This window comes from Talpa europaea (assembly GCF_964194135.1).
Source record: "Talpa europaea genome assembly, chromosome: 16".
Taxonomy (NCBI): Eukaryota; Metazoa; Chordata; class Mammalia; order Eulipotyphla; family Talpidae; genus Talpa; species Talpa europaea.
The window spans coordinates 48266607-48293884 of record NC_140084.1 but is presented as its reverse complement, the minus strand read 5'-3'; the positions used below and the strand labels follow the sequence as shown (position 1 = coordinate 48293884).

General features: G+C 62.3%; 3 protein-coding genes across 3 annotated transcripts in view; all 3 read left to right on the top strand.

The window, feature by feature from the left end:
- Window positions 1–1644: 1644 nt before the first annotated feature.
- KLK14 (kallikrein related peptidase 14) lies at window positions 1645–5058 on the top strand (the record flags this gene model as incomplete). Its single annotated transcript, XM_084257303.1, has 5 exons — window positions 1645–1684; window positions 2347–2515; window positions 3957–4210; window positions 4360–4493; window positions 4906–5058. 5 exons carry the CDS (start codon window positions 1645–1647, stop codon window positions 5056–5058), a joined length of 750 nt encoding a protein of 249 aa, XP_084113429.1.
- An 8120-nt stretch (window positions 5059–13178) lies between these two features.
- Window positions 13179–19171, top strand: KLK13 (kallikrein related peptidase 13; the record flags this gene model as incomplete). The annotated part of the gene is made up of 5 exons (XM_084257632.1): window positions 13179–13230; window positions 16257–16446; window positions 16632–16900; window positions 17812–17948; window positions 18983–19171. The coding sequence occupies 5 exons, from the start codon at window positions 13179–13181 to the stop codon at window positions 19169–19171; spliced, it is 837 nt and encodes a 278-aa protein (XP_084113758.1).
- Window positions 19172–25969: 6798 nt separating this feature from the next.
- Window positions 25970–27278, top strand: part of KLK12 (kallikrein related peptidase 12) — a gene marked incomplete at both ends in the record, with an annotated part of 5309 nt that continues 4000 nt past the window's right edge. The window contains one exon of the mRNA XM_084256997.1: window positions 25970–25995. Coding sequence (XP_084113123.1) covers window positions 25970–25995 — 26 coding nt within the window. The remainder of the gene's footprint in view (window positions 25996–27278) is intronic.

The following is a 27278-nucleotide window of genomic DNA, read 5'->3' as shown; positions in this document are numbered from 1 at the left end:
CTTGTATAAAAAATAAATAAATCTTTAAAAACAAAAAAGGGTTATTCAAGTTCTGGAGGCCTGGGGTTGAGAACAAGTTGCTGAATTTTATTGGCACAAGTGTGGGCCAGGAACGAAGCACCGACCCCGCCCGGAGCCGCTGCTTGAGGCGGGGGCACCTCTGTGTTCCCAGAAGGGTCATCCTCTTTACGGGGGTGGTGGGGGGTCCTGCTGTTTGTGTCTCTCGGCTCAGGACCTCCTGCAGGGGCCCCGCTGCAGGTCAGCCCGGGGGAGCGGAGGCTGCAGATGGACCCAGGGCCAGCGGCCCGCGCCAGCGAGGAAAGCGGTTGGGAGGCAGCCTGGGGTCGAGGGAGGGTGCGCAGGGGCCCCCTGAGTCACCGCGTGGTGGTCCGGGCTGGGCAGCCGGGCCAGAGGCAAATTGCAGTCATTAGGGAGTTTAAGAGGCTGGGGGAGGGGCTGAGGGCTGCGAGCCCTGCCCTGAGTGAGAACAGGTCCCCCAAACTCAGGGCCCCCCTCAGCTGCCTGGAACGCTTTCCGGCCTCACCACTCTGTGCCTGGCCCCTCGCCCTGGCCCTCGCCCCCCCATGCCCGGCCTCCGGCTCTCACGGTTCCCACACCCCTGCCCTCCGCAGCCTCTGTCCCTGCACACCAAACTGGGGGACATCCGGGGAGCCTCTCCCTGCCTCCTGGGAGGGGCTGCCCCCCGACCCCAGCCTGCGATGACCACCAGACCCCAGAACTCGGGAGTGGAGCCACCCGCCGGCGTCCACGCCCTGCCCCTCGCGCTGGCCTTTGGCCTCTGCCCCCCTGTCCCCCTGTCCAGGTCCCCAGCACCCCTGTCTCCCCCCTTTCTCCTGCCTCATCCTGCTCGCCCTCCCTCTTGCCCATGCGTCCTTCCTCTCAGGCCGCTCGCCCCCATCACGCGGGCACGGGAGGGGCACACCCTCTTTGCTCTTCCTCTTCTGCTCCTTCTTGCCTGTTCCTGGCTTCTCTCCGCTCATCACTCCACCTCGCCGGGCCGGCCCTGCCCGCCTGGCCTTTCCCACCCTTCGCCCTACCCAGCGCCCCACAGGCCTCCCCCCGTGCTCCACCGCAGGCGTCACCGCGCAGGCTCCCGGCCTCTCCCTCCTCCCCGCGGCCTCTCCTGGCCCGGCCGGCCCCACCTCGGCCGCTCCCAGCACCTGCCCCCGAGCCCCGCGCCCGTCCACCCTGCCCTGGCCCTGGGGTCCCGCTTCCGCACCCCTCCCAGAGCACACCGTCTCCTGGGCGGGCCGCAGGTGTCATTAGTCTGTGGGTGCTGCTGGCCAGAGCGGGAGGGAGGAGACGGCTGGGATTCCTGGAACGGGGACCAGGACGCAATAAAACAGTCCAGGGGAGTGGGCAGGGCCGGCGCCCAGAGCGGGGATAAAAGGCCTCCAGGTGACAGGGAGAGACGGCACCCCCATCTCCACGCCAGACACGCGGGCAGGACGGTGCCCGGCCCGGCGCCCCCTCCCGCCGCCAGCGCCCCGACTCTCCGCCCCCGCCCATGCCGCCCAGCGCCTCGGCCGCTGCCCCTTAGTCTCGGCCTCCGTCCCCAAACCCCAGCTCTCCAGTCTCTCGTGTCCCCTCTGCGTTTGCCAGCCCCGGCCTCGGCCGCCCAGCATGCTCCTCCTGCTGACAGCACTTCAGCTCTTGGCCGCAGGTAAGCCCGGCGGGGGGTCTGGTGTAGGGAGCCCCCGAGACTCTGAGAGGGGCCCTGGGACTGGGTGTCCAGGGGCTTGTGGGGGCCTAAGGTCAGCGTCCTACCCTGTCTGGACATGTGCAGTCACGGGAAGTGGAGGAGAAACAAGGAATTGGGGAGCACGGTGGAGCTCCCCACAGCAGGGGGAGTGTGCTGGGGAGACGTGGCCTCGGGAAAGCGGGGAGTTCTCAACAGTGAGGGCGGGGGGTGGGATTCTCCCGGCAGGGGTGTTGGGGACAGTGGGTGTGGGGCACAGAGGTGGATCTTGGGGATCACATCAAGTGGAGCACGGGGAATGGACGGGTGCTCCATGACCATGCTGGGGAGACACTGAGGGGGGGAGGGTGCAGTGTGCTGTGAAAAAGTGACAGAGGTGGGGCTCAGGCCCTGGATGAGGGGCCACGGGTGGGATCCCCTGAGGAGGGGCGGGCAGGGGGCTCAGAAAGCCGCCCCGACGTGTTGGGGCAATAATGGGGACCCTGCTGGGCTTTACCTCCTACTTGGGTGGGGCAGAGAGGGGGGCGGTCTAGGGTGCAGCAAAGAAAGAGGGGTTTACGGGCCCCCGACGTCCTGAAGAGGGGACGGACAGGCTCTGCTCATCTGCCCCTCACCCCCCGCTCCAGCCGCGGCGCAGAGCTCAGGAGACGACAAGATCATCGGGGGCTACACGTGCGTCCCCCACTCGCAGCCCTGGCAGGCGGCCCTGCTGGCGGGGCCCTGGCAAGCCTTCCTCTGCGGGGGGGCCCTGCTCTCCGACCAGTGGGCCATCACCGCCGCCCACTGCGCCCGCCCGTGAGTGCCCCCCTCCTGAGTCTGGCGCCCCGTGTGGCCCCCAGCGGGGGGCTGGTCCCCGGCTTAGGGTCCACACAGGGAGGAGCCCAGAAGCGCAGGCACAGCCCGGGATGGGGAATCCAGCGTGAGTCTTAACGCGGCGGACTCGGAGAGCAGCTCAGAGCCCACACACCAGCACGCAGCCCCACACGGACCGAGACCCTGACGCTCCACCGAGGTCCACCTGGGGCCAAGCCCTGCAGGGGCCAAGGCTCGGGCCCCACTCCAGAGCAGCGCTGAAGTGGGGCAAAGTCTGCACTAGCAGCGCAGGACACCCGGAACCTGCAGGCCGCCACGCCTAGGACCCCACGCCTGGCCGGGCCGCGCGGCTCAGGCACTAGGGCAGAGACAGAAGCCGGGGCCTGCGCCTCACATAACGCGCAGCCCAGAGCGCAGCCTAGCGCGCCTCTCTGACCCGAGGCCCAGCGTGAAGACCGTTATTAAAACGCCACCTCGGCCAGCCCGGACAGGGAGAATAAAAGAGGGCAGAGCAAAGAAAAACCGCTAAAAGCCCCGTCTATCACAGAACGCGGCCCCCTTCAAGGTTTCACACCTGAACCGAGAAGCTAGACTCCAACATCAAAGTCAAACTCCAGAGGCGAGCCCACGCCGTGCCCCTCGACCAGTTCGGGGGTCAGGGCTGGAGCTCCTGTGGAACCCAGACCCCAGCGCGCCAGGCCCAGAATGCAAGTAGCCCCAAATCCAGTTTGCAACCTGAGGCTCCATCTGGAGCCCAGGGTCCAGCCTTGGTTCAACCAAAGTGCAGAACCGAGAGCCCAGAGAGTAGTTCAGTCTGAGACAGAAGCTGTCCTAGAACCAGGAGCCCAGGTGGATGCTTAGGCCGCAGCCCAGCTGGGGCGCAGAGCCGGAACCCCTGTCTCAAGCCAAGGACCCAGAACTCGGCCACACACGTGCCCATCCGTGTCTAGAACCACACGCAAACCAGAGTGCAGAACTCGATGCGGAACCCTCAGGCTGCCCAGGACAGAAAGCGCACCCCAGCGTCCAGAGAGCCCCCAGTGCAGACTCCATCTAGAACCAGCCTCCAGAGCCGAGCGCTCCGTGAGTCTAGAGCCCAGAAGCCAGGCTAGAGCAGGGAGGGCGACTCAGAGCCAGGCCACCGCAGTCTCACTTAGCCCAGGAGTGAAGCGGCAGGTGCAGGGTTTGGGACTGAGGCGAGAGCCCCCAACCCTCACCTTCCACCCAAGCCAGAACACAGCTGGGGGGCGGGTGCCCAGCTGCGGGAGGGCATGGGAGGCTAGCAGGGCGGGTGGGCTTGGCAGGCAGGGGGAGGGAGCCGGAGACGCGTCACCAGCCCAGCAAGGGGGACAGAGGGAGCTGGTGGGGGAGGCGGCTCCGGGCCAGCTCCTGAGAGGCCCTGTTCTCTGTTCTCGGGGTCCAGGATCCTCCGGGTAGCCCTGGGCAAGCACAACCTGAAGCGCTGGGAGGCCACCCAGCAGGTGCTGCACGTGGCTCGCCAGGTGCCGCACCCCCAGTACAACTCCCGCACACACGACAATGACCTGATGCTGCTGAGGCTGGAGCCCAGGGCTCGGCTGGGGAGGGCAGTGAGGCCCATCACGCTCGCCACCTCCTGTGCCAGCCCAGGGACCTCCTGCCACGTGTCCGGCTGGGGCACCACAGCCAGTCCCATGGGTGAGGACCTGCATCCGGGAGGGGAAGGGCTGGACTCCGGGTCTGAGGGAGGGGCTGGGGGCCTGGACCCCAGGTCTGAGGGAGGAGGGGCTGGGGGCCTGGACTCCTAGATCCTGTTGAGGGCAGTTGTAACCCTCTGTGCCCCCCAGCCAGGTACCCCAACTCTCTGCAATGTGTGAACATCAACATCTCCTCGGACCAGACGTGTCGCCAGGCCTATGGAGGCATCACCGGGGGCATGGTCTGTGCAGGGGTCCCCCAAGGCGGGAAGGACTCTTGTCAGGTGAGGCCCAGGTTGGCGGCTGCACGGAGGCAGTGGCTCGTGCTGGGACTCAGGCACAGGGGCTCTCAAGAACCTAAAACTGGGCAGACTCCCCCATGAAGGAGCGTCACAGGCAGGCCGCCTGGCAGCCATACGCCCTTCGGGGGCAGACTCAACCCTGATGCCTCAGTTTCCTCCTCTGTTAAGCGGGAGGAGCAGTTCTTAGAGCGGGAGGCAGACACACAACTTTCTGGGACCGGCACCAAGGCAGCGGGTCCAGTGAGGCATGGGACAGGGCGACACCCGCCAAGAGGGAGGTGCCCCCGCCCGTTCTGGGGGGGAGGGGACCTCAGCCCTTGTCCCCTCATCACCACCCTCAAGGGCTCTGCTCGGGCTCCTTCCCCAAGTCTCCACTTCTGCCTCTCCCCCTCAGGGTGACTCCGGGGGCCCCCTGGTGTGCAGAGGAGCCCTCCAGGGCCTCGTGTCTTGGGGGATGGAGCACTGCGGCATGCCTGGCTACCCCGGGGTCTACACCAACCTGTGCAAGTACCAAAAATGGATCCAGGAAACGATGCGGAGCAAATGATCACCCTGGTAACAGATGATGACAAGTCCCCCGCCCCAGGCCCCGCCCCCTCCCTCGGAGCCACACCCTGACCCTGGGCCTGGCTCAGACGCCCACCGTCTTAGCCAGGATGGCCTTAGGTACAGGGGCAGGGGCCTGAGGCAACTCTCACTATACTCCAAAGAAGACACTTTTCAAAACCCTGTCTCTTAAATGCAGATAAATAATGATAATAAAAACTGAACAACCCGCAGTTCCATGTTCCATTAATTCACCCGGCAGATGTGCACACAGCTGCCCATGGGCGCCACGGCTCATCTGCCACCCAGGGTCTGCCCCAGCACCCACCCCACCCCTGGTGTTGGTGCTGCCCCTGTCCTGGGCGGGGCAGCCCTCCCCCAGCCCCGGGGAGGGGCCGTGGCTGCCAAGGGGCAGGGCAGGGGAGGCAAAGAGCCGTCGGTTGCCTGACAGAGGCCCTCTGTCCTCATGGGATCTGGGCACGGAGGGCTGAGGTCACCGCACTCTGGAGTTCAAGTCCCGGCAGAGCCTGCTCTTCGCCCGGCCGGCCCTCCCTCCCCACAGGCGCCTCTGCGGGAAGAAGAGCGCCTTGCAGTGTTATTTCCATTCTCCCGGAGCCACTGTGCCTCCACTCTCCCGCCTCGCGAACGAGGGGCACCTACTGTGCGCCCGGCCTGAGTCTTTCCCAGGTGCCTCCTGTGCCTTGTTCTAGATGCCAGACATGGAGCTGCCCAGCCAGACCCAGCGCAACGCTCTTTCCACTCACACCGGGGCGGGAGGGGACGCAGCAACAGAGAACTTCACTCCAAGGTGGAGAACCCTCTGGGGCAAAGGGCAGTGGGTTTGGGCTGCGAGCGTTGGGGTGAGCTCCTCCAGCTGCGAGGGGCCTGTCCACGAAGGTTTAGGGCTCTGCTAAATATAAACAGCCCTTATCAAAACGTCCATCTCACAGACGTGCTAAAAACACAGTCAGCGACTGCTAACCACTCGCCATCCTGACCGCTCTCACCAACCCGGTGCCTGAGGCTCCCCAGGTCTGCGGCCTCAAGGCCGACGCTGGACCTCCCGGCCCAGGGACACCGCCCGCTGGTCAGCCTGTCGGCCCCTCATGGGCTCAGGCACTCGAGGACGAGCTGCGGCATTTGGCATCTGTCTTGGCCACCGAGGGGCCCAGTGGAACAGAAATAACTGCTGTGCGTGGAGGATGCCCCGGTGGGGAGCGCTGAGGGGCAGGGTGGGGACTTGCGCTCCTTGCCAGGTGGAAGGTTTCCAGAGCGGACGTGGAGACCAGCACCAGCCCGCAGGCCCACGGGCCATGTGGCTCTGAGTTAGACCACGTGCGGGGAGTGCCTTGGCGAGCTCGCGGTTCGCATCTGAGCGCCTCGTGAGGAGGTGCCAGGCCACCGTTTTCTGGGTGAGTGACCCCTGAAGAGCCTGGCGCGCCCGTGAAGCCACTGTGCCTGCATGGCCAAGACTCCGCCTCAACCCCCCCCCCCCCCCCCCCCGCTATGTCCCAATGCAATGATCCCAGCAAGTCCCTAACTCCACTGAGGGCCGCAAGAGGCACCTTGGGAGCCAGCCCCGTCTCCTGCTCGATTCAGTCATTAAACTCCCTTTGCTGGGAAAGACCAAGTCTTCGTCTCGGTCTGTTCCGTGGGCTGAGGCACCCCAAGCCACCAAAGCTCTGCGTTTGGTAATGAAAGGCCGCTAGGAAATCGAGGCGGCGCCTCTGTCGAGGTGGTACAGGCACACCGGGAGCTCATGTGGGCAGCTGGGGAGCTCCATGGAGGGAAGGGGCGCAACAGCGGCTGGGCTGTGCTGGCTCGCGACACTTAACACAGCTCTAACTCTCGGCTGTGTCCTTCTATGAGGACACAGAGCCGCTTAGATTCAAGGTCACTGGACTCTGGATTCTCTGCTGTGCATCAAAGTTGTACATTTTTTTGCTTGTCGGGTGCACGTTCCTTTTGTCAGGGGGAAAGGATGTCCTGAGCTAATCCCATGCAGGCTTTGTGGACCCCACCCCCACTCCAGACCAAAGCCATCAGGACATTGGGAAAGACAAATTCCGTCCTCACCAAAAGGGCTGCTGGGACCTGAGGGTGGAGTTAAGCAGCCAGGTTTGGTATAAAACCAGACACGTGGGCCTTGGGGGGCCTTCTTGGCTTCACAGCTCTTGGCTTGCGGCCAGCTCTCAGAGTGCCAGTGGGGTTCCAGGGCAGGGGAACGGGTAGGACGCACTTAAGACTTTATCTCCCTCTTTTCTCCCGCAGTTGCACATTTCCTCATTCCCCTTCCCTTGTAAATAAACCTTTTATTAACCTTTTGTGTGTGCCTGCAGTTAAGCATTAATAAGTCTCTTTGAAGCGCGTGGGTGAGGACCCACAGCCAGGCTACCCATTTGATATCGGGGCTGCCCTGCAACACTTTCCTGTTTTGGCATCTCTGAAACTCGGAGGCATCTTGAAAGTGTCTCAGCATCCAGTCGCCATTTCAGCAGCAGCTCAACAGGGCTAAAAAAGCGGAACCAGGGGCCAGCGGGAGTTCCCAGCAGCCCTCCCAGGCCTAGGACCCCCGGCAGTTCCACCCTCTCCCAAAAGCCTTGCCCCAGACCAACTGCTCCAGCTTCCCAGTCTGCACTGGGGTGCTCTGCGTGATGAGAGCCCCGACCTGCCTCTTTCCTCCCGCTAAACACCTTGCCCCGCTGCGCTAGCTCTGGCTCCAATCTGTGTCCCAGGCGGGATGCTGCCAGCTTCTCTGCCATTAATAAAGCCAACTCTATCTCTGAAAGCTTGAATTTTGCTCTATAACTGTTGTATAAAAAATAGTGCAAATCCAGGGCCTCCCCTGGTGGTGCAGCGGTTGAGCGCTGGGTTGCGAAGCTGCTCGCAGCCTCTGCAGCGCCGGTTCGATCCCCGGCCGCCAGCGAGGGTCCCACATGCCGCGCAGACCTCTCCTGCCGCCCGCTGCTCCCTCAGCAGTGTATTTCGTCAGTCTGCCTGTTGTGTTCCCCGCTCTGGCTTCTGGTGGATTCTCTCACCCTCCCGTGCTTCTAACTGTACCCAGTGCTTGTGTAAATAAATCCTAAAAAAAAAACAAAACACATAGTGCGAATCCAGGCAATGATGTCACAGATTTGATGAACCAGAGTGCAAAGGAGGGGCGCCAGGTGAGGGGTGAGGCTCAAGCAAGCAGAGAGGCCATGTGGTCACGGCCCTGGCCCCATGGCGGCGCCCGCCCGCCCAGCTGACTGTTTCTCGGGCCGCCTTTCTAGCCTGCGCCGGCCGCGGGGCGGCCACCAGATCAGCCCGAAGTGGTGACTGCAGTTTCAAATCAACACACATGAAATGCTCCCTCTGGCGTCACAGACCCAGCAGGTGCCGTACTGCCACTGAGCCCCACGTGACGGAGCCGAGAGAAGACCAGGCCGGAAGGTCTCCCGAGGACAGATACCGGAGGCGGGAGGCAGGGTGAACCCATCTTAAGTCTGAGGTGGGTCCCTCAGCCGGGGGGTGCCGGGGGTGGAGGCAGAGGGGACCATTGGTCACAGACCAACCCCATCTCACTCCCCGGAAACAAATCGCTGTGATTCCACCTAAGGGTACCCCCTCCCCAGCAGAGCACGGCTCTCCCGCCCACGGCGCCCACGCGGGCGCCCCTTTCCTTCGTGAATGCCCCTTTCCTTCGTGAATGCGCATGCGCTGGTGACAGGGACATCTGCCGAATTCTTTCTCAGAGGAACCCAAGAACCCCAGTGCCGAGCCCCGTCCTCTGAACCCCAACAGTAGGAATGGCAGGCTCCGGGTTCCGAGCTGGGGGTGAGCCTGGCGCCGGTGGTCTAGGCCTTGCCGTTCACCCCGAGCAAGGTGGGAGGCGTGGAGGGTTCCTAAGAGGAGGCCCCGCGCTGGGGGAGACGGGGCAGCGCAGGGCCGGCGGGAGAGGAGCCCGAGCGGACTCCTGCAATGACCCAGGGCCTCAGCGGCGGCCGGGGCCGGGCGCAGGGCGGGCAGTGCGGACCCGGGTCTGTGCCGACGGCGGGCCAACGGCAGCTGATGGACGTGGTTGCGCCAGGAAAGGAATTCCAGGGTGAGACCAGGGTGCCAGCGAGGGGCTGCAGGCGAGGGAGACGTCCACGGGAACTGAGAAGAACCTGTTTGGGGTGCGTGGGGGGTGGCTAAGTGCGTGGAGATACTGCGCAGGCTGAGCGGGCAGCTTGAGAGCGGGAGCATAGGGGGCCGGCGGCGTGGAGGTGGCACTTTAGCCCGGGGATCAGATGAGACACTGGGGGAGCAAGGGTGGAGTGAGCAGAGGAGAGGGTTCTGGAGCACCACCCGCAGGAGCAGGGAGATGAGGAGGGGCCAGCGCCAGGCACGGCTGGGGAGCAGCAGGGAGCCCTGAGCAAGACCAGGAGGGCGCAGGCCCAGAGGCGAGCACAGAAGCGCCCGAGCAACAGGAAGTGATTCGCTTCTTCAACGCTGCTGGGAGCTCAAGATGAACCCTAAAGAGTTGGCCCCTGGGTTCAGTGAGGTGGGCCTTTGGGGGATGGGGCCCGTCTGGTGGGGGACCGGGGAGAAAGCCTGCATGGACAGGTGAGGGCGGCCAGCGTTCAGAGGAGAGCTGGCGCCAAGAGCAAAAACTGGACCCGGAGCAGCAGGACAACAAGGGAGGTGGGGAGGAGGTGACGGTGCCGACCCTGATGGAACAGGGGAGCCTGGAGCCCGTGTCTCTGCCAGTGGAACCGGCAAGGCAGAAGCTGCTGACACAGGCTAGGGCGACGTCCGCCTGGAGGCCTGTCTTCGGGGGGCGAGCAGGACGGGCGCGGGGTTCAGGGGCGGCAGCTCCCAGGTAGACGTGGAGGGGGACAGAGGATGGCACAGGCCAGGCAGACGGGAGAAGCGTCCTGGGCTTGCTGCTCTGAGGTCTGCAAAGGGCCGCTTGTTGCTCGTGGGAAAGATGGCGACCAAGGCCCACTGCCTTCAGCAGATGGATCCGGGCTAAGGCACGCAGCCCTCGGCTCCCTGCACCTTCCTGCCCCAGAGCAGGGGCCGGTGCCCGCAGGCTCCCCTCCGCCTGCCTCTCCGCTGCCTCTCCCACCCACCCTCTTTCTCCCTGGATTTTCCCTTTTGAGTCCTTCTGTCTCCCCCTCCCTTCACGTTGGCACCAGGGCCTCTCCCCCAGGGCCTGGGTGTGGGGCCAACTTTCTCGCCCCAGCCAGCGCTTCCAACCAGAACTTCCAGTTCCTGCTTGACAAAGAACCCCATTTTGAAGCCAAGCTAAGGTGGGGCCTCCAAGAAACTCGGGCAGCCTCCATCTCCGCTGTACTGATTTAACAGGCCGGTCCGCGTCAGGCTCTCCCCGTCTAGCCCTCCCCTGCGACGCCGCGGCTATGGCCGCGCCGGTTACGGACGGGGAAACCGAGGCACCGGTGGTCAAGCAGTGTGGCTCCAGAGTCTGAGCCCCGGGCCCCTTCTCCTAGTGCTCTCTTCTCCTTTCTCCGGCACTGCTCGGGTCTGCTCCACGGGCACTGCCAGGCGAAGGGGAGGAGGGGCAAGGTTTCAGCCCAACCCGGCACCCCCTCCCGAGCTGCTGTCAGGGCCAGCCGGCCACCGCAGATTCCACCCCTTCCCCAACAGAGGAGACTTCCTGGGAAGCCCGTGACCCCAGGCTGCAAGCAGCAGGGGCCCCCTGGCGCCCCACCTCACTGTCACCTGCCCACTCACTGTCATCAGCCTGTCACCTCACTGCACCGGCCCCCTCCCTTCTGCTGCCCAGCCTGAACCCAAGCAGCATGAACTCTGTGCCCACTCGGCGCCGGCCTGCGAGGTGGGGGAACCCCAGGGTGAAGAAGGGCACGGCCTTGCTGTGGCCCTCGGCTGTGACCCCAGCCACGCCCGCTGGGCTCCATCCCCAGCACTCAGCCTTGCGCTGGGCCCACGTCAGCTGCTCAACCTCGACGCCAACTCAGCCGCGGCTCCGTCCCAACCCTCCTCGTGCCGCCTGCCCGGCCCCACAGGGCCGCGACCTCAACCTCGTCCCCAGAACCAGCTGCAGCCCCTTCCTCGCCCCTCCCGGCCCTGCCCTCCCAGCTCAACGGCTTTCCCGGTGCGGGCTTCGGGCCCACCCCGCCGGGCCCACCGCCTTCCTCCCCGGTGGGGCGGGAGTTGTGAGACTTCGAGGGGGACCTGACACACATCCGGGATGAAAAAAGCAGAGGGTCGGCTGGTCCCACGGGCTCTCTGGCTTTCCTTTCTGGCTTTGCAGAGTGCCCGGAGGCAGGCTGACCACTCTGTCAGTTACAGATTGCCAGTCAGTGCAAATGGCCCTTGTCCGTAATAGCCCCGGGCTCCTGCGGCAGCTGTGAACTTTCCCCAGGGACGATAAGTTTGCATCTCCGTAGAAATGAATCTCAGGGTCCCTGACCGCCCGCTGCGCCACCTCTCCGCTGAGCCACTCACTGACGCGTCGAAACATCCCTGACGTGTGTTCATTACATGCATGTGGGAGACTTCCGGGCAGAGCCGCCTCACTGAAAGTGTTGATCCTTTAAAGTGTGACCCCAAACTTGAACTCTGCCCATGTGAACCAGGCCGATGTCCACGGGGGCCCTCGTCCTGCCTGCGCGCACGCCTGGACGCCACTGCTCTCCTCTCTCCCCAGACTGCATCCCGTGCCCATCCCTGGCTGCCTTCCAGATTCTGACCCCACCTCTGTCCTCCCTAATCCCTAAACCTGCCCCCTCCACCCCCTCGGATTAGCTGGTGACCCCACCCAGACACAGTTCCCGGATCCGCCTGCTCATTCCAGAGCGCCTCCCCTTCCTCCTTCCTCTCCCCTCACCCCGGCCCCCAGAGGTGTCCGGTTCCTGGTTCTCTCTCTGCACCTCCGTCTCCTCGAACTTCCTCACCTCATCTGACCCTGCGCCTCCAAGGTCATCCATCTCCCAGGCCCAACCTCTGCCCCATCCGGTGGGGCCAGTGGACTTCCTGCGCCGCCTCAGGTGCCTTTCTCCCCCGACTGTCCAGGGAAGGGGCTGGCGAGGCCTGTGGGCAGCCCTGTCTTCTTCAGAAGGCAAAAGGGCTGGGGCTGGAGTGGGGCCCCAGCTGAGGTGGGCACGGATTCGGGGTGTTGGGTTTGAGCGGAGACAAGCTTGAGCTGAGGGTGTCCACGGATCTGGTCCGCGCGGCGGGGCATGGTTCACACTGGGCCTGAGACGCCAGCGGAAGGCGCCCTAGGAGCTGCTGGGGCTGGGCACGTGCAGGGGTGGAGGGAGGAGAAAGCGCGGGAGCCGGCGGGACTGGAGGGTGGGTTTGAGCGGGAACCGAGCTTCCCCCTTCCCTCTAAACTGGGCCCTGCTGCCAGAAAGTTCACAGTGGGTTCAAATCGGGCCTGGGCGGGGTCGCCGCGGGTCCAGGAAGCTCCGCCCCGAACCCAGGGCCAAGCCCATCCTGGGGGTGCCGGCTGCGAGCCCGCTGAGCCTATGGGGGTGGAGAGGGGAAGGCCGGCTACGGGGAAGCGCCGGGGCACCTGGGGGAGGGAGTTCAGGGGTTAAAAGCCATGGGTCGGGGCTGAAGTTGGCAGCCTGCGGCTGAAGCTCTGCGCCCCGGGCCCCTCGCCCAGGTAGGGTCCGCACGGGCCGGGGTGGGGGCGTCGCTGGGCAGAGCGGGTGCGGGAGGGGGCGGCTGCGGAGACAGGAGCCGGGGCGGCGCGGGAGACAGAGGCCTCTGGGGGGGTGGCGGGGGGCGGGCACGCAGCGATACGCGCTGGGCTCGGGACCTGACGCCGCGCGGCTCGGAGCCGCAAAGGGCTGGAGACGCGGGAGGGCGCCGCGGACCCGGGCGCAGCGCGGGGGTGGAGGGCCGGGCACCCGGGGCAAGGGGCGCGCGCCACCCCTGCCCCGTTACTAGCTGTCCTCGCGGGTGGGACGTGCGCAGGAAGGGGGTGCCGGTGCCGGTGCCGGTGCCGGTGCCGGTGCCGGGTGTTTGAGTGAAGGCGGAGATCCCAGACCCGGGGGCGCGAAGCGCCGATGGGGGGCGTTTCAGGGGCGGTGGCGGCGAGAGTCAGCCCTCGACATCCCTTCGGCTTCTCCGCAGCCTCCCCCGCCCGGCCCCCACCCCGAAGCCGCCATGTGGCCCCTGGCCGCGGTGATCGCCGCGCTGACCGTGGTCTCGTCGGGCGGTAAGGACGTGCGCGGGGGCGGGGGCGGCGGGGCCCCGGGGGGCGGGCCGGGCCGGGCGGTCCGCCCCCCGCCCACTCGGGGCCGGTCCCGCGAGGACGACCCGCGGCGCTTCCTGCTTGTCCCTGCGTGACCTGGTTTCCCGCGGGCCGGCCCGCTCCCACCCTGGCCCCAGCCCCCTCGCAGGGGGGCCCAGCCCCGCCCCCTGCCCTGGCCCTCCGCAGCGCCCCCCCAGACCCAGAGGAGACCAGCGTGCAAGTCCCGAGGGGGGCGCATGGCGTCTTCCTGCCAAGGTCTGCTCATCTGTAGAACGGAACAGGACGCAGGAGAGAGCCCCACGGGGGCCACCGTGAACTCGGAAAGGAGGTGATACGGGTGACTCGCTTAGCCCCAGGCAGCCCAGAGGGACAGGGAAGTCAGGCGTCATTACTCCAGCACCCCTTGCAGGGCATTTAGGCCCAGGAGGGACCACACCAAGACGGGGTCCCCAGAGGCCACACTCCAGCCCAGATGCGTGTGATTACACTCCCTGACCCGGCCCCACAAGGGAAGCGCCTGAGGGGGCTCTTCTCAGAGGGCACCCCCTTAGGCAAGCCCCACTGTTCTTTTATTAGTCATGTGCTCTCTCCACTCCAGGACCTTCTAAACTGTTCTTTCTCTAATGGTTGGGGTGACCCCGAAGCTAACTGACTCCACCAAGTTGGCCCCCAAGATTCCTCTCCGCACATTTAAGCTGCCCTTCCCTGCCTTCCCAAAGGAGTTCTCTGGAAACTGCTTCCTCCGCCATTCATCCACTCGTTTCCCCGCTCCCTCACTCCTACTATCCACCGGCCATCCACCCCCTCACTCAGGCCCCAGGGCCCTCAGGGGTCCCCTCCCTCCACCGCTCTTTCACTCCCCCACTCCTCATCTGGCAGGGGCTGAGTTCTAGGGCCTGTGCCTGAGGCTTTCCAGGCAGACACCCGGTCTGCTCTCAGCACCCGGCCCTAGCGGGGACGGGAGGATGCAGACATTATTCAAGCAATTACCCAAATAATTAGGTAATAGTCAGTTACAACAGTGACACAAGGTGACAGCTCCAGGGAGTCAAGCCAGGAGCTTAGGCCATCATGGCAGCTACACTGCTGCAAGGGCCCCCCAAAGGACCCGCCCCGAGCTGGGACCTGAAAGGAGAGGTCCTCAGGCCCACCGCGGCACCACTGGTGGCCTGAAGGTGCTTTGGCTGCTCTCCTTTGGGTCCTCCGGCACACTGGCACCGACCCCTGCTGGGTGCCCCGCCCTGGGCTGGGAGCCACCGCACATCCTGTGGAGCTGCCTGTGAGCAGCCTCGTGAGGCGACGCGCCCCAGATGGCCTCCCCAGACAGGGCAAGAGGCCAACAGGGTCCTGCCCCCAGCGGCCAGGATGCCTGAGTCAGGATCCCAGGCCAGGCGCCTGCCTGTGCCCACATCCTGCACCGCGGGCCCAGGAAACCGACTGCACGATTTTAGACCCAATGGCCTTCTTAGACTCAGCCCCTTTTTCAGATTTAGATTAACGCGTAGCAGGCAGGGGCTGTGTCACTGCCCTATGTGCCAGATAAGAGGGGAATCCGTCCCGCTGGACGGAACAGAACAGTGTCTATGGGGTGTGTGGCCTGAAATTGGCCCTTTTTGACCCCCCCCCCCCAGCAGTGACTGCAGGTGGCTCGGGCGACATCAGAGAGCGCCCTGCTTATGCAGGGGTGTGGGCACTCTGGGACAGCGGGGGGAGGGGTGTCAGGCCCAGCCCACCGCAGGGAGGTGAGCCACAGGGGCCTCCAGAGGCATGTCCACACTGCCGGGTCACCCCTCGCTGGAGGCCATGCCCTGAAGTAGTGACCACACCCACCACACACAGCGAGGTCAGGGGTGGCGGGGCGAGGTATGTACCTGCATCCCAACATGGGCGCTGTCCAGTTTGCTAGCCACTGGCCACTGTGGCTACTAGGCATTTAAAATTTGACTCTTGTGACTGAAGAAGTGAATTCTGGTTAAGTTCCTTTCAATGAATTTAAATTCAGGCAGCCACGTGTGGCTGCCGTCCTCAAGGGTCAGGACTAGACAAAGAACTGTCCAGAAAGAGGAAAGGGCAAGTGGGAGGGGCTGGCTGGCTGAAGAGCAGGCCCGTGAGGCTGGAACAGAGGGTGCAGGAGCGGTCCTCGAGGCCAGGGGGCCTGAGCTGGGGGCAGCGTGGGGATTTTGTTTAAGGGAAGCCCAGTCCGGGAGGTGACCTGGTGTCACGTGCTCAGAGACTCTGGGGTGCTCCGGGAAGAGTGAGCTGTGGGAGGGGCAGGCAGAGACTTAGGAAGCTCTTGTCCTCCTTCACGCTGCAGAGGGGGGTGCTGGGGCCAAGGGGCAGGGGCAGGCCGGGAGGGTGGGCTCGGAGGCTGTGCAGGACAACGGAAAGCACGGTGGGGGGGGGGCGGGCAAGTCCTGGATTGGGGCGGAACAGGCATGGGAGAGAGATGAGGAGCACAGATTTGGCTGCGAAGGTCAAGCCAGGACACGAAGCTCAAGACACGTTGACAGTGTTGGGTTTGGCGCTCAAAGGCCGAGCTGAGGGACGGGGTGTGAGTTCGGGATCCGGGAGCCCCTGGACGGCATTTAAAGCACAGACACCCACAGATGTGTGGGGAAGGGGTGGGGGGGCGAGGGGTGAGTAGACGCGGGGGGACACTGCCTAGACAGACGCGCAGGCCAGCCTCACGTCCACCCCGAGAAGCCCTTCCCGAGAGGGAGTGGGGGACGCGCAGGTGGGGGAGCTGGACCCTGTTGACCCAAGAGCAGCATCCTCATTCCATGACCTTTCCTGCCAGCCCGGCCGGGCTCGGCGCTGCTGTGGCCGAGGAGGTCACCTCTCGCCTGACTCACCTCCGCGCAGAAGTGGCTACACCCCGAGGCCGCCAGATGACTCACGGGTCCTGGGCACCCAGAGCAAATCCTGACCCTCGCCCCCAGCTGCAGGCCTCCTCCCGCACCTCGGTTCTCTGACTCTCCCCTTCTCCACAGGCACCTCTCGGGACTACCCCAAGATCATCAATGGCACCAACGGGACCAGCGGGTTCCTCCCCGGCGGCTACCCCTGCCGCCCACACTCGCAGCCCTGGCAGGCGGCCCTGCTGGTGAAGGAGCGGCTGCTCTGCGGGGGTGTCCTGGTCCACCCCAAGTGGGTCCTGACGGCGGCGCACTGTCTGAAGGAGTATGTGGGGGTGCGGATGGGGCTGGAGTGGGGGGTGGAGTCGGGGTTCAGGTGGGGATGGTGGGGGTGGAGGGGAAGGGGACTTAGAGGGGACGGGAGCTGAGGGTCTGGAAGGTGGGACGGAGGAGTGGAGGCTGGGGGTGCAGAGCCGATCCTCTCACAACCACCCCTTCCCGCACCCGCAGGGGCTTCAAAGTGTACCTGGGCAAGCACACCCTGGGGAAGGTGGAGGCCGGAGAGCAGGTGAGGGAGGTGCTGCGCGCCATCCCCCACCCCGGGTACCAGGTCAGCCCCACCCACCTGAACCACGACCACGACATCATGCTGCTGGAGCTGCAGGCCCCGGCGCGGCTCACCGACCGCGTCCGCCTCCTGCCCCTGTCCCGCAAGGGCTGCCTCCCGCCCGGCACCTGCTGCCGCGTGTCTGGCTGGGGCACCACCACCAGCCCCCAGGGTAGGGTCTGGGGCCTGGGGGCGGCACGGGAGGGCAGGGCAGGCCGCAGGACTCCTGTGCCTGTAAGAAGATGAATCAGAATACATATATTTACACGAATCGTGTATGTTGCCACCACGTCCTAAGAGCTGCACCGTCAGCTGCAGGCACGCCGCACGCGTAACATGTGCTCATATGTAGCCTTTACGTAGCCAGCTATAACCGTGTAACTATGAAGCTAGATGTAAGGCTACAGATCGTGTTGCGTTTAATACGTCATTTATGTCCTGTTTATACGGAAATTGCATTAAGTAAATATATAAAACACATAAATATATAAATACATGAAACACACACTCTATGCCGCGTGTGCTACAGCAACATATACCTCTGGATGAGTACGCAAACTGCATAAACCAGCCTTAATTGCTAACTTACAAATGACGGCGGCATATACATCACGAGCTGAATTATACGTAAGCACATTTACTTAGAGCCATCGCTTGCACCCCAGAGAACGCGGCGTGGCGGCAGGTCTAGGTCAGGTGCAGGGACGTGCACATAAACGTCACGTGTATGGAGACCACGCCGGTCTTGATGGGACCCTGGGCCCTCTCCCCTCCTCCCCCCAGTGCTGCTGCTCTCTCCAGCGGCCCCCCCTCCGGCTACCCCTCGCCCTGTCTTCCTGCTTCTCGCCATCCCCTCCTCCCTGCTCAGCACCAGCTCCACCTGAGGTGCTTCCGGTCCTCCCTGTCCCCCCCCCAGCCCCTGCCCATCTCTGCACCCCCTTCTCGCCCTGCCTTCCACCGTTCCTCACCCTTTCCCTGGACACAACCCCTTCCCTCATCTCTCTCCGCCTCTGCCCATCCCGCTCCCACCCCAGAGCCCGCACAGCCCAGATATTCTGACACGTTCCTCTCTCTCCTCCCCAGTGAGTTACCCCCAAACCTTACAGTGTGTCAACATCCAGCTGCGCTCGGATAAGGAGTGCCGTGAGGCCTACCCTGGGAAGATCTCGCCCAACATGCTGTGTGCTGGCACAGAAGAGGGGGGCAAGGACTCCTGCGAGGTGAGACCCCTGTGGGCGCAGGATGGGGGGCCAGGGGGAAGGACTTGACTCCAGCCTTGGGGCAACCAGGCTTGGTCAGGAGAGATGGCCCCAGCATGAGAGTCACCGCGAAGAAAGGCCGCCGTCTGGCCCAGGCTCTGATGGCTGCTGCATGAGATGCACCCTGCTGAGGTTCTGCTTGGAGCTGACAGAGACTCAACTGCCACAAGCAAGCCGCTGGCTTCCGTAACTGGAAAGTCCAGGGGTGTCTCCCGCTTTAGGCCCAGCTGGGTCAGGAGCGCAAATACCGTGCTTAGAGCTCCTCCGCGCTCAGCTCTTCTCTCTTCCTTTTCAGCTTCGCCCGGAGTGACCTCTTCCCATGCAAAGTCAAAATGGCCCCAGCAGCTTTGGGGTTGCTCCCTTCCCTCTAGGCAATGCTGCTGGGAAGAGAACAGCCCCTTTCCAATAGTTTACGTAAACCTGAGCGTGTTTTCTCGCTACACTGACTTACGTCGTGTGCCCTGGGCTGTTACTCTGTGGGGTTGTGATGGACTAAGTCTGGGTCCCGTGAAAAACACCGATGTCCCATAGGGAGGCTTCCTAGCCGGGACTTTGGTTTGGCAGGAAAGAGTGTGACAGTGAATGAATGTGTGATTTGATGGATTAGTAATGTCTGCCCTGGCCCCAGGGAAAAGCAGGGTATGTATGTATTGCACCCAACCTACCAACTCAGTCATAAGATGGCACCAAGGAACCATCTAGCTAAAGCCAGGTAGGGGTGCATGGGGACAAAGAGGGACTTGGTGCCAGGGAAGCCAGGACAGGTGTGTGAGGTAAACTGCCACTACTTTAGTGATTGAGAATCCAAGAAAAGTAGCAAAGACACAGATGTCTGTGTCCCTGCTCTTACTCTGTCTGTCCATCTGCCTCTCGGTTCTATTCCACCCCTGACTGACTGTCTCCATGTGTGCCTCCATCATTCACTGACCACCCCCCATGTCCCTAACTTTGCTGAACCCTATCAAAGACCCCACTCTTTTTTCCTCCCCACTCAGGGCGACTCCGGGGGCCCCCTGATCTGTAATGGAGCACTCCACGGCATCATTTCCTGGGGGGACTTCCCGTGCGGGCAGCCCAACCGGCCGGGCGTCTACACCCGGGTGTCTCGGTATGTGTCTTGGATCCAGGAAATAATCGGCCAACACAGAGCCCAGGAGCGGAAGTGGACAAAGGGCCCACAATAAAGTCCGCGTGGCATCTCTGCTTCCTTCCTTCCGCCGAGCCCTCCTTCGCCTGGTCTGCCGCTTCTCCTCCGCCCCTCCCCTGGACTTCTGCTTGACCCACAGTCGGTGTTCTCCGATGTGCGATTCCAGCCGAGATTCTGCGCCTCAGAGCACTGAGGCTCTGCTCAGCGTCACCCCCTCCCCGTCAAGTGCTGTGCTCGGAACATCCCAGGCCCCTGAACAGCCGAGAGCATTCTGGGTCCCCCAACGGTCTCCGGTCAACCCAGATCACCACCTGCTGGCCGGGCACTGCCCGGGGTCCCATGAGGGGGTCCTTCCTGGACAACCTCCTGTACCCTTTCAAATATTTATTCACTGCCAATGATCTAGGTCCTTCTGTGTTTTGTGCTCAAGAAGGTTCTAAACTCCCGTGACATTTCATCCTGGAAATACTCTAAGGTGCCCGAAATCTTTTGCCCCCATCGCACTCTACGCACCTTTGCTTCATCACAGCCAATACCGGACCCTCATAATCATTCTCACGTGATTCTGGGTCCCCCACCCCGCTCATCTGGCCTCCACTGCCTGTCTGATTCCCAATCCCCTGTGACGGCGGAGAGCATTCTAGAATCCCAAGAGGCCTCCAGACCTGGACCCTACTGTCCAGCCAATCCTCTGTCCTTCTCAGCTCTTCCAAAGACACCTTTGTCCAGCATCTTCTGCTGTTGCATCTCTGCCCATCGACCCCAGGATGTGGCGGTTAAACCCTCGGCCTCTGGAGCACCTGCTCTGAGAGAGTGCTAAAGCTCACAGCCTGATTTCTGCTCTGCGCCAGGGCTCACAGGTCCACTCCGCCAGGGCTCACAGGTCCACTCCGCAGCCAGGAGGACGGATGCCAAGCACTCACCTCTGTAGTTATCTGCAAGGTTCCCAAAGCAACATTACCTGAAGTGGTTCACTGATAACCCCTCAAATTTGCAGAATAGCCAAAAAGTGTTGCATGTTTCCCTCAGACGCTGTTCACAGGTGGCCAAGTGCAGACACCGCCCCAGACCTTGGGTAAATGCAATTTTATTTGCTCAACCAATACTGTGGCTAGCACAGCCAGGCACAGCTGTAAACACAGTGACAGTGAATTAAACAGATGAAAACGTCTACCCTTGTGGAGTTTACGTTCTTCCAGGGCCACGGCGGGGAAGGACGACCAAAGAAACAGACCGTCGGATGCTGAAACAAGCCGCGGCAAACCACAGCCGAGGAAGGACAGGGAGTGTTAGCTTGTTGGGGGAAGGTGGGGTGCTGCTGGGGCTGCTGTTTTAACAGGCTGGCCTGGGAAGAAGACCTGAGATGGTGACATAGAAAGACCCCAAGGATGAAGGGAGGGGCGGGCACCTGCCCGGCACAGCACCCACAACGGAGAGCACGCAAGGGCAGAGGCCCTGAGGCGGAGCCCACGGGTGTGTACGAGCAGCGAGGAGGATAAGGGGTTGCTGTGGAAACCACTGCCACCGCCTGACATGACATGGTGGTACCTGGGCCAGGGCGATGCCCTCAGAGAAGCTCAGGGGCAAGGTCAGATTCTGGGGTTCGGATCGTTGGAGAGCCCCTTCTAGGAGAGTGGGGCAGGAGGAAGGTCTCTCCATGGCACACTAATTGTACCACAGTCCCTTTCCATTAAAGGTCGTATGTTTTGTCTTGACGCAACGGATGGTAGAACCTACCTAGAGATGCGGGTGGGGGCTCCAGGGTGCCCCTCCCGCCCTGTGCATCGCTGCTCCTGTGGAGGCAGAGGTCAGGGAACAGCCAGGGTGTGGAGCTCCAATAGCTTGAGCTGGTGGTGACGGCGCCTGTGGCGGGATCTGACCCCCAGGAAGCAGGGGCTGACGCTCTGTCCCAAGGGCTTCCTTTTCTCCCCTTCTGGAGAGGGAAGGAGGAGACCCTTTGCAAGAGGCGTCTCCTCTTCAGGAAGAAGAGAAAGACCTTTATCTTTGGGGGGAGGGGGGGACTCAGTTTCCTCCTCTGGTATCAACTGCTGGAGGCTGCTGGGAGACCCGGCACAAGGCGGCCATCGGGGATACACTCACAGCGTGGGAGGCAGGAGGATGCGGCTGCTAAGAGCAGGATTGCTGAGACCAGGCTGCCTGGATCTGAACCCAGGCTCTGCCTCCTGACTTGCCCTCCCTTCACAGCAGGGCAACGGCTGTGAGGATGAGCACATCGCAACCCCAGCTGGAAGAGGTCAGGCGGCTGTACATTCCCGGCAGGCGCCTGTGGCAGGCCAGGACCCAGCCTGCCTCGCCCGCTCCCGCCCCAGCCTCAGGGAGACAGGGGTTCAACCCGGTCCACAAGCCCTCCAAAAGATACAGAAGGGGGTGCTTCTCCTGGTCTGGGAAGTACGTGTTCCTTGCCATGACGCTCCATTTTCCAAACTGCATTTTATCATCTCTGTTGCCCACAAAACAACACACACCCGCTACTTGCTCGTTTCTGCAGCCTTGGCCGACATCAAAGATCGGCGAAAAGCTCATACAAGTCAACAAAAAGGAAACCAAGACCTAATCAAAACAAGCAGGCGTCTCCAGAGAAGACAGGCAGAGACCAATAGGCTGGTGAAAACGCTGCTTTCCACTCATCAGGAAACCGCAAATGCAAACCACAGGAGATGCTGCCTCACTCAGCCAAGGGCCAAAGACCAGAAACAGCAAGTGCTGGCAAGGGGTGGAGAGAAGGAGCTGGAGCACTGCGGGCGAGATGCAGCCCCCTGGCGGGAGGCTCCCAGGAGGCTGGACGGGTCTGAGACACCTGGAACCAAGAACTTTAAAGGGTACATTTGATGGCGTGTGCACGGCTTAAAGAAAAGCTGTCACAATGAAACGCAGCAAAGGGCACAGGAGACGCAGGACAGCAAGGGAGACACTAATCAAAACCACAGCAGACAACCAGGGGAACCCAGATAACAGAACGACAATAGCAAACACTAGACAAGGAGCCGTGGTAATAACAACAACAGCACAAGCTACACAACGATAAAGGCAAGAGCACCGGGAAATGGAGATAAAAGAGAATAAAATAAATAAGAACAACAAAAGAGCAGCTTGTACCTACAGATCACCAGATCACTCATGATAAATGTTCTCCATCAGAGGATTAAGAACTGTCTCGGTTTATTAAAGACTTAAAAAAAAAAAAAAAGACACCTACTGCAGAGGCTTCTTGGGAGGATCCATTGTGTTGATCTGTGGGAAACACGAAGGGGAGCACCTGGCACAGGTCACCTGTCACCAGCATCTCAGGTGTGATGCCTTGTTGATGCTTCGTCTCCAAGGCCCGGCTGCCAGAGCAAGCAGCCCTGGGGGACAGCTGGGGATTTAGGAGAATGAGAGGCAGCCGCCCAGTCCTTCCTGTGGGACAGAAAATAATGGCATACCTGAGCTGCAGTGCGGCCTGCCAGCAACACCTCCCCTCGGGAAGGCCGGCCAGGTGGCTGGCGGCTCGCCCTCCCCCCTTCTCTCCCGCCCTCTCCAGGGATTTCGCAGTCCCACCTCCTCCTCCTCCGGCTTTTTGCCAAAGGGAATTTTAATGACAATGGGAACCTGTGCAGGAAGGAATCTGGAAAGTTAGTGGGAGGCCAGAGGTGGAGATGACACCGGCTGGGTGGAGGAGTGGTGCCCTGGGGGTCCTATCTGGGAAGCAGTGCTCCCCAGGGATATGGGGATAATTGGGTTCTGCACCCTGTTCCAAGGCGTGAGGGCATGAGGCTGCTACCTCATCAAGCAATTCTCCAGACACCAGTGGGGTGCCCTACAGTTCAGCTCAATTCTGACATCATGACAGCATATTAGAGCCCCCAGGTGAGGAGCTTAGACCCCAGACAGCATCCCAAGTCCAGACTGCCCGGTAATAGCGATGAGAGCGTCCCACAAGTCCGTCCTTGGGTCTGATCCTTAGCTGCAGCAGCTCACAGAACCCCGAGAAATAACTGACTGGATTACTGGTTCATCACAAAATAAATAATTCAGGTCCAGCCTCGCGGAAGACATATCGGCAGGAAGGTGGGAAGGGGCATGGAGCCTTCCGGAGCCTTCCTGTCCCTTCCAGACCCACGCCTCTCCCCACCCCTCCTGTGCTCACCTGCTGGAGCCTTGTCCCTACTGGGATTTGAGGGGAGGCTTCATTATATAGTCGTGATCAATTAACCCATTGGCCACTGATCCAGCCTCCAGACTGTTCCCTCCCCCAGTCGGGGGGTGGGACTGGAAATCCAGCCCACTAGTTCCAGCGTCCCCAGCTCCCTCCAGCCCCCAGCCTTAGGTGGGGTCTGAGTCTCGTCATTAACAAAACAAAGTTTTATCGCTGGATTTCGGGATTCCCTGGGCCTGTGCCCCAGGGCAAAGACCAAACCTTGATCCTAAGTCACGAGGACAGGGAGGGAGCGAGGAGAGGCGGGAAGCCCAGCCTCTCTCCCAGCAGGTGCAGTGCGAAAAGGACGAGCACACAGGCCTGGGAGACCCCTGTCAGGCTTTCCCCAGGACGGGCCAGTGAAGCAGAGGGGTCTGCAGAATCACCCCACAAAATGGATTCCCCCATCCGAGAGTTCTCAGCCCACTCACCCCAAAGACCCCCTCCCGCCTCTGGGATGGCCCCACCTCAACCCAACACTGGGTTGAGGACCCTGAGGCCTGCCTTGGCCGGGACCCCTCCTGGTCTGGCCGCGGGGAGGGAGTTGCTGGCCAGGCGGGCCCTGCTCCCCAAGGTTCCTGCCGAAAACCCACCTCCCGTCCAGGGTCAGCGCCCGGTGGGGCCGGTCACTAGGGGTCCCCGCCCGCCACAACCCCAAGACCACTGGGGCTCAGGGAGCAACGACAACGGGGTGAGCGGGGTTACTGCGGGCACAGGCGGCGGCCGGCTCGGCCCGCACAGCGTCCAGGCCCAGGAGCCCGAAAGGCCGCTCGGCCAAGCTGGCGCGGCCCCGAGGCCTGGGGCGCGCAGACCGGGCCCGGCCAGGCCTGGTGCGCCTGGGGGTGGCAGAGGCAGGCGGAGGGGGCGGCCCCACCTCTGCGAGGCTCCTCGGCCAGAGCCGAGGCCCGAGCCGCGCTCCCAAGATGGCTGCGCCGCCGCCCTCCCTCTCTCAGGGCCCCACCTCCTGCCGGCTCGCGATTGGGCGGCCTGGGGGCCAATCGGCCCACTTGGCGCTGAATAATTAACTAGTGGGCTTGTGATTGGTTCGCCCAGCTCGCGCCTCATTGGTCCGGCGAGGAGCCAGCGCCAGGTATAAAAGGCCAGCTCTGCGCCAGGCCACGTGTTTGTGGCGCCCCCGGAGCCCTCCGGCCCCGTGGGGCTGGGCTGGGGCGGCCCTCCAGGGACCAGCGGGGCCGCGGGAAACCCTCGCCCTCCGCTCGGCCCAGGCGGGAGGGCCTCTCCCAGCGGCTGCCGCCCACGCGGGAAGGAGCCGCTCTCCCCCGCAGTCCAGGCTGACGCCCCGGGCCGCCCCGACGTGAGGCCGCAGTGCGGAGGGAGAGGCCGGGAGGCCGCGAAGGCTGGACCCTCCAGGGCCGCGCCTGAAGCCAGAAGCCACGTTCCCGCGCGTCTCCACGGGCTCGGACTCGGGAGGCACCAGCAGCTCCCTGGCCGCACGTCTGTCAGGCGAGGCGGGTTCCGGTGCCACCCGTTAGCTGTCTCATGGTCAGCCCGCTGGGTCCTTTATCTCCAGCTGGGACGCCCATCCTGGGTCCTTCTCACCCAAGGCGCTTTGACCCGGCCTGTGGAGCCCGGCTCCCGGGTTAGCGTCCTGAGTCAGAAGTTGTAATTCGCGGCCTCCCTGATGGCCCAGGGGTTAAGTCTCAGCGCTATCATCTCGATGGCCCGAGTTTGATCCCCCGCCAGGGGGCTACCCACATGGCGCGGCAGACCTCTCCTGTCTCCCCGCTGCTCCCCGCAGCAGTGTATCTCAGTGGATCTGCCTGTTCTGCTCCACACTCTGTCTCTGGGGAATCCTCTCACTCCCCGCATCTCTGTCCTGTACCGCAGCTCTTGTATGCATAAATAAATAAATATTTAAAAAAAAATGAAGTCCTAATTTGTTGGCCTTCAGGACCGGGGTAAGACCAGGGCCCTCCAGGGGCCCTGTGATTGGCCGCGAGGAGGGAGTTCCTGGCTAGGCGGGCCCTGCTCCCCAAGGTTCCTGCAGAAAACCCCACCTCCCGTCTCGGCCTGGACCTCTCTCCCATTTTCTTTCTTCTGACCTTCTGAAAGTGTTTAACGGATGTTATGAGTGAGGAAAGATGCTAGTCAAGCCCCAACCACCCAGGAAATCCCGAGGGCCTGAGAAACCTCAGGAAGCCTGGAAGAAAACTAGGGAGCCAAGGCAGGCTTGTGAGACAGAGAGAAGCAAGGTTTGCTCCTGGTGTGGAAACGCTGCTTGGGGCTGGCTGGGGATGAGCTGGTGGGTGACAGAGGCGTGAGGTAAGCAGCCAGGGTGAGGGTCTGGGAACACAGGAGGAGGCCCAAGTCCAGCAGGGGAGAAGGAACAGGATTAACAAGGCTGGGGAGGAAGAAGGACAAGAGTGTCTGGCTCAGTCTGGCAGTGGGAGGGCTGAGGTGGGTTGCTGAGCTCACTGCGAAGAAGAGCAGCTGAACTGGGCCCCGGGGCACCCAGGAGGTGGGGGCTGTGGAGGGTAGGTGCTCAGAAGCTAGAGACCAGTATTTGGTGGTGGGCTGGGCCTTGTGAATAGGCGGCATCTCACAAGAAAGGGACATGGCCCCTAGGGAGACATTGTGTCCTGGGGGTCCAGACCAAGGGGCTAGATTGATGGGGCCAAGATGGAGCATGTGGGGTTTGAGGACAGGTGAGTGGGACAGATGATGAGCTCTGCCTGGGTGGCTGGGGGTAGGAGGGGATGCTGATGCTGGGAAAGAGGAGACCTGGGAGCCATCCTGCCCTGGGGTGACAGGAGACATGGCCAGGAGTATGCTGTCAGCTCAGAGGACACAGCTTAGGACGGGGCGCCGGGAACACCCTTGTTTGCACAGACACCCACCGGTGGAGGGGAGAGAAAGGTCTATTCATAAAGGAGGCTGGAAAGTAGGAGGGGACCCAGAACTGATGAAACCCCGGAGGCCTGGAAAGGAGCAAGTTTCAAGAGGAGGAGGCCATGTCCAGTGCCTGCTGAAGGTTGAGTAGGATGCAGACAGAGGAGAGACAAACATGGACGTCTCTGGTGACCCAGAAAGACCATGGCTGTGGGGTGCAAGCTGTGAGTAGATCTTCACAGAGACATGTTGCTGGGAAATGGAAGAAAAGAAGGGGGCATGGGGCTGGCTCTGGTTAAACGCTGTTGTCCCAGCTTCATCCAGCAGAGGGTCAGGCTCATGGGGCCTCTCTGAATGTTGAGTGAGTGAATGAATGAATGCATGAAAGAGCAAATGAATGAATGAACAAGCTGATGGATGGATGGCTGCATGGATGTTGGATGGATGGATGAGACAGACTAGAGAATGAGAGTGTGTAAAGACAGACAAGAAGACAAGAACACTAAGTCATAGCTGATATTTCTCACATCTGAGCAAGAGAGATCCTGACACCTCAGTTTTAAAAATTTCTTCTTTATAGGGCCTCCCCTGGTGGTGCAGCGGTTGAGCTCTGGGCTGCAAAGCTGCCCGCAGCCTCTGCAGCACTGGTTTGAGCCCCGGCCACTGGCGAGGGTCCCACATGGTGGGCAGACCTCTCCTGCGGTGCCCGCTGCTCCCCTCAGCAGTGTATTTTGTTGGTCTGCCTGTTCTGTTCCCCGCTCTGGCTCTGGTGAATTCTCTCACCCTCCATGCTTCTGACTGCACCCAGTGCTTGTATAAATAAATAAATAAATCTTTAAAAAAAAAAATTCCTTTATAAAGACATGAACTGAAGAGGCAAAAGTGTCCTTTCCAGACACACACGCTGTCCCCACCCACTTCTTGGTGCCTGTGTGATGGTTCTGAGAGGAGACAGTGTGTGGACAATGGTCATCCTTCTGGTCATTTTCCAGATGAGCAAGCTAAAGCCAGAACAAGGAAGGGACCAGATGGCCCCCCCAGGAGCCAGGGTCTCTACCTGGGTCTGTAGGATTCCTCTGCAACCCAAGGGAACATCTCT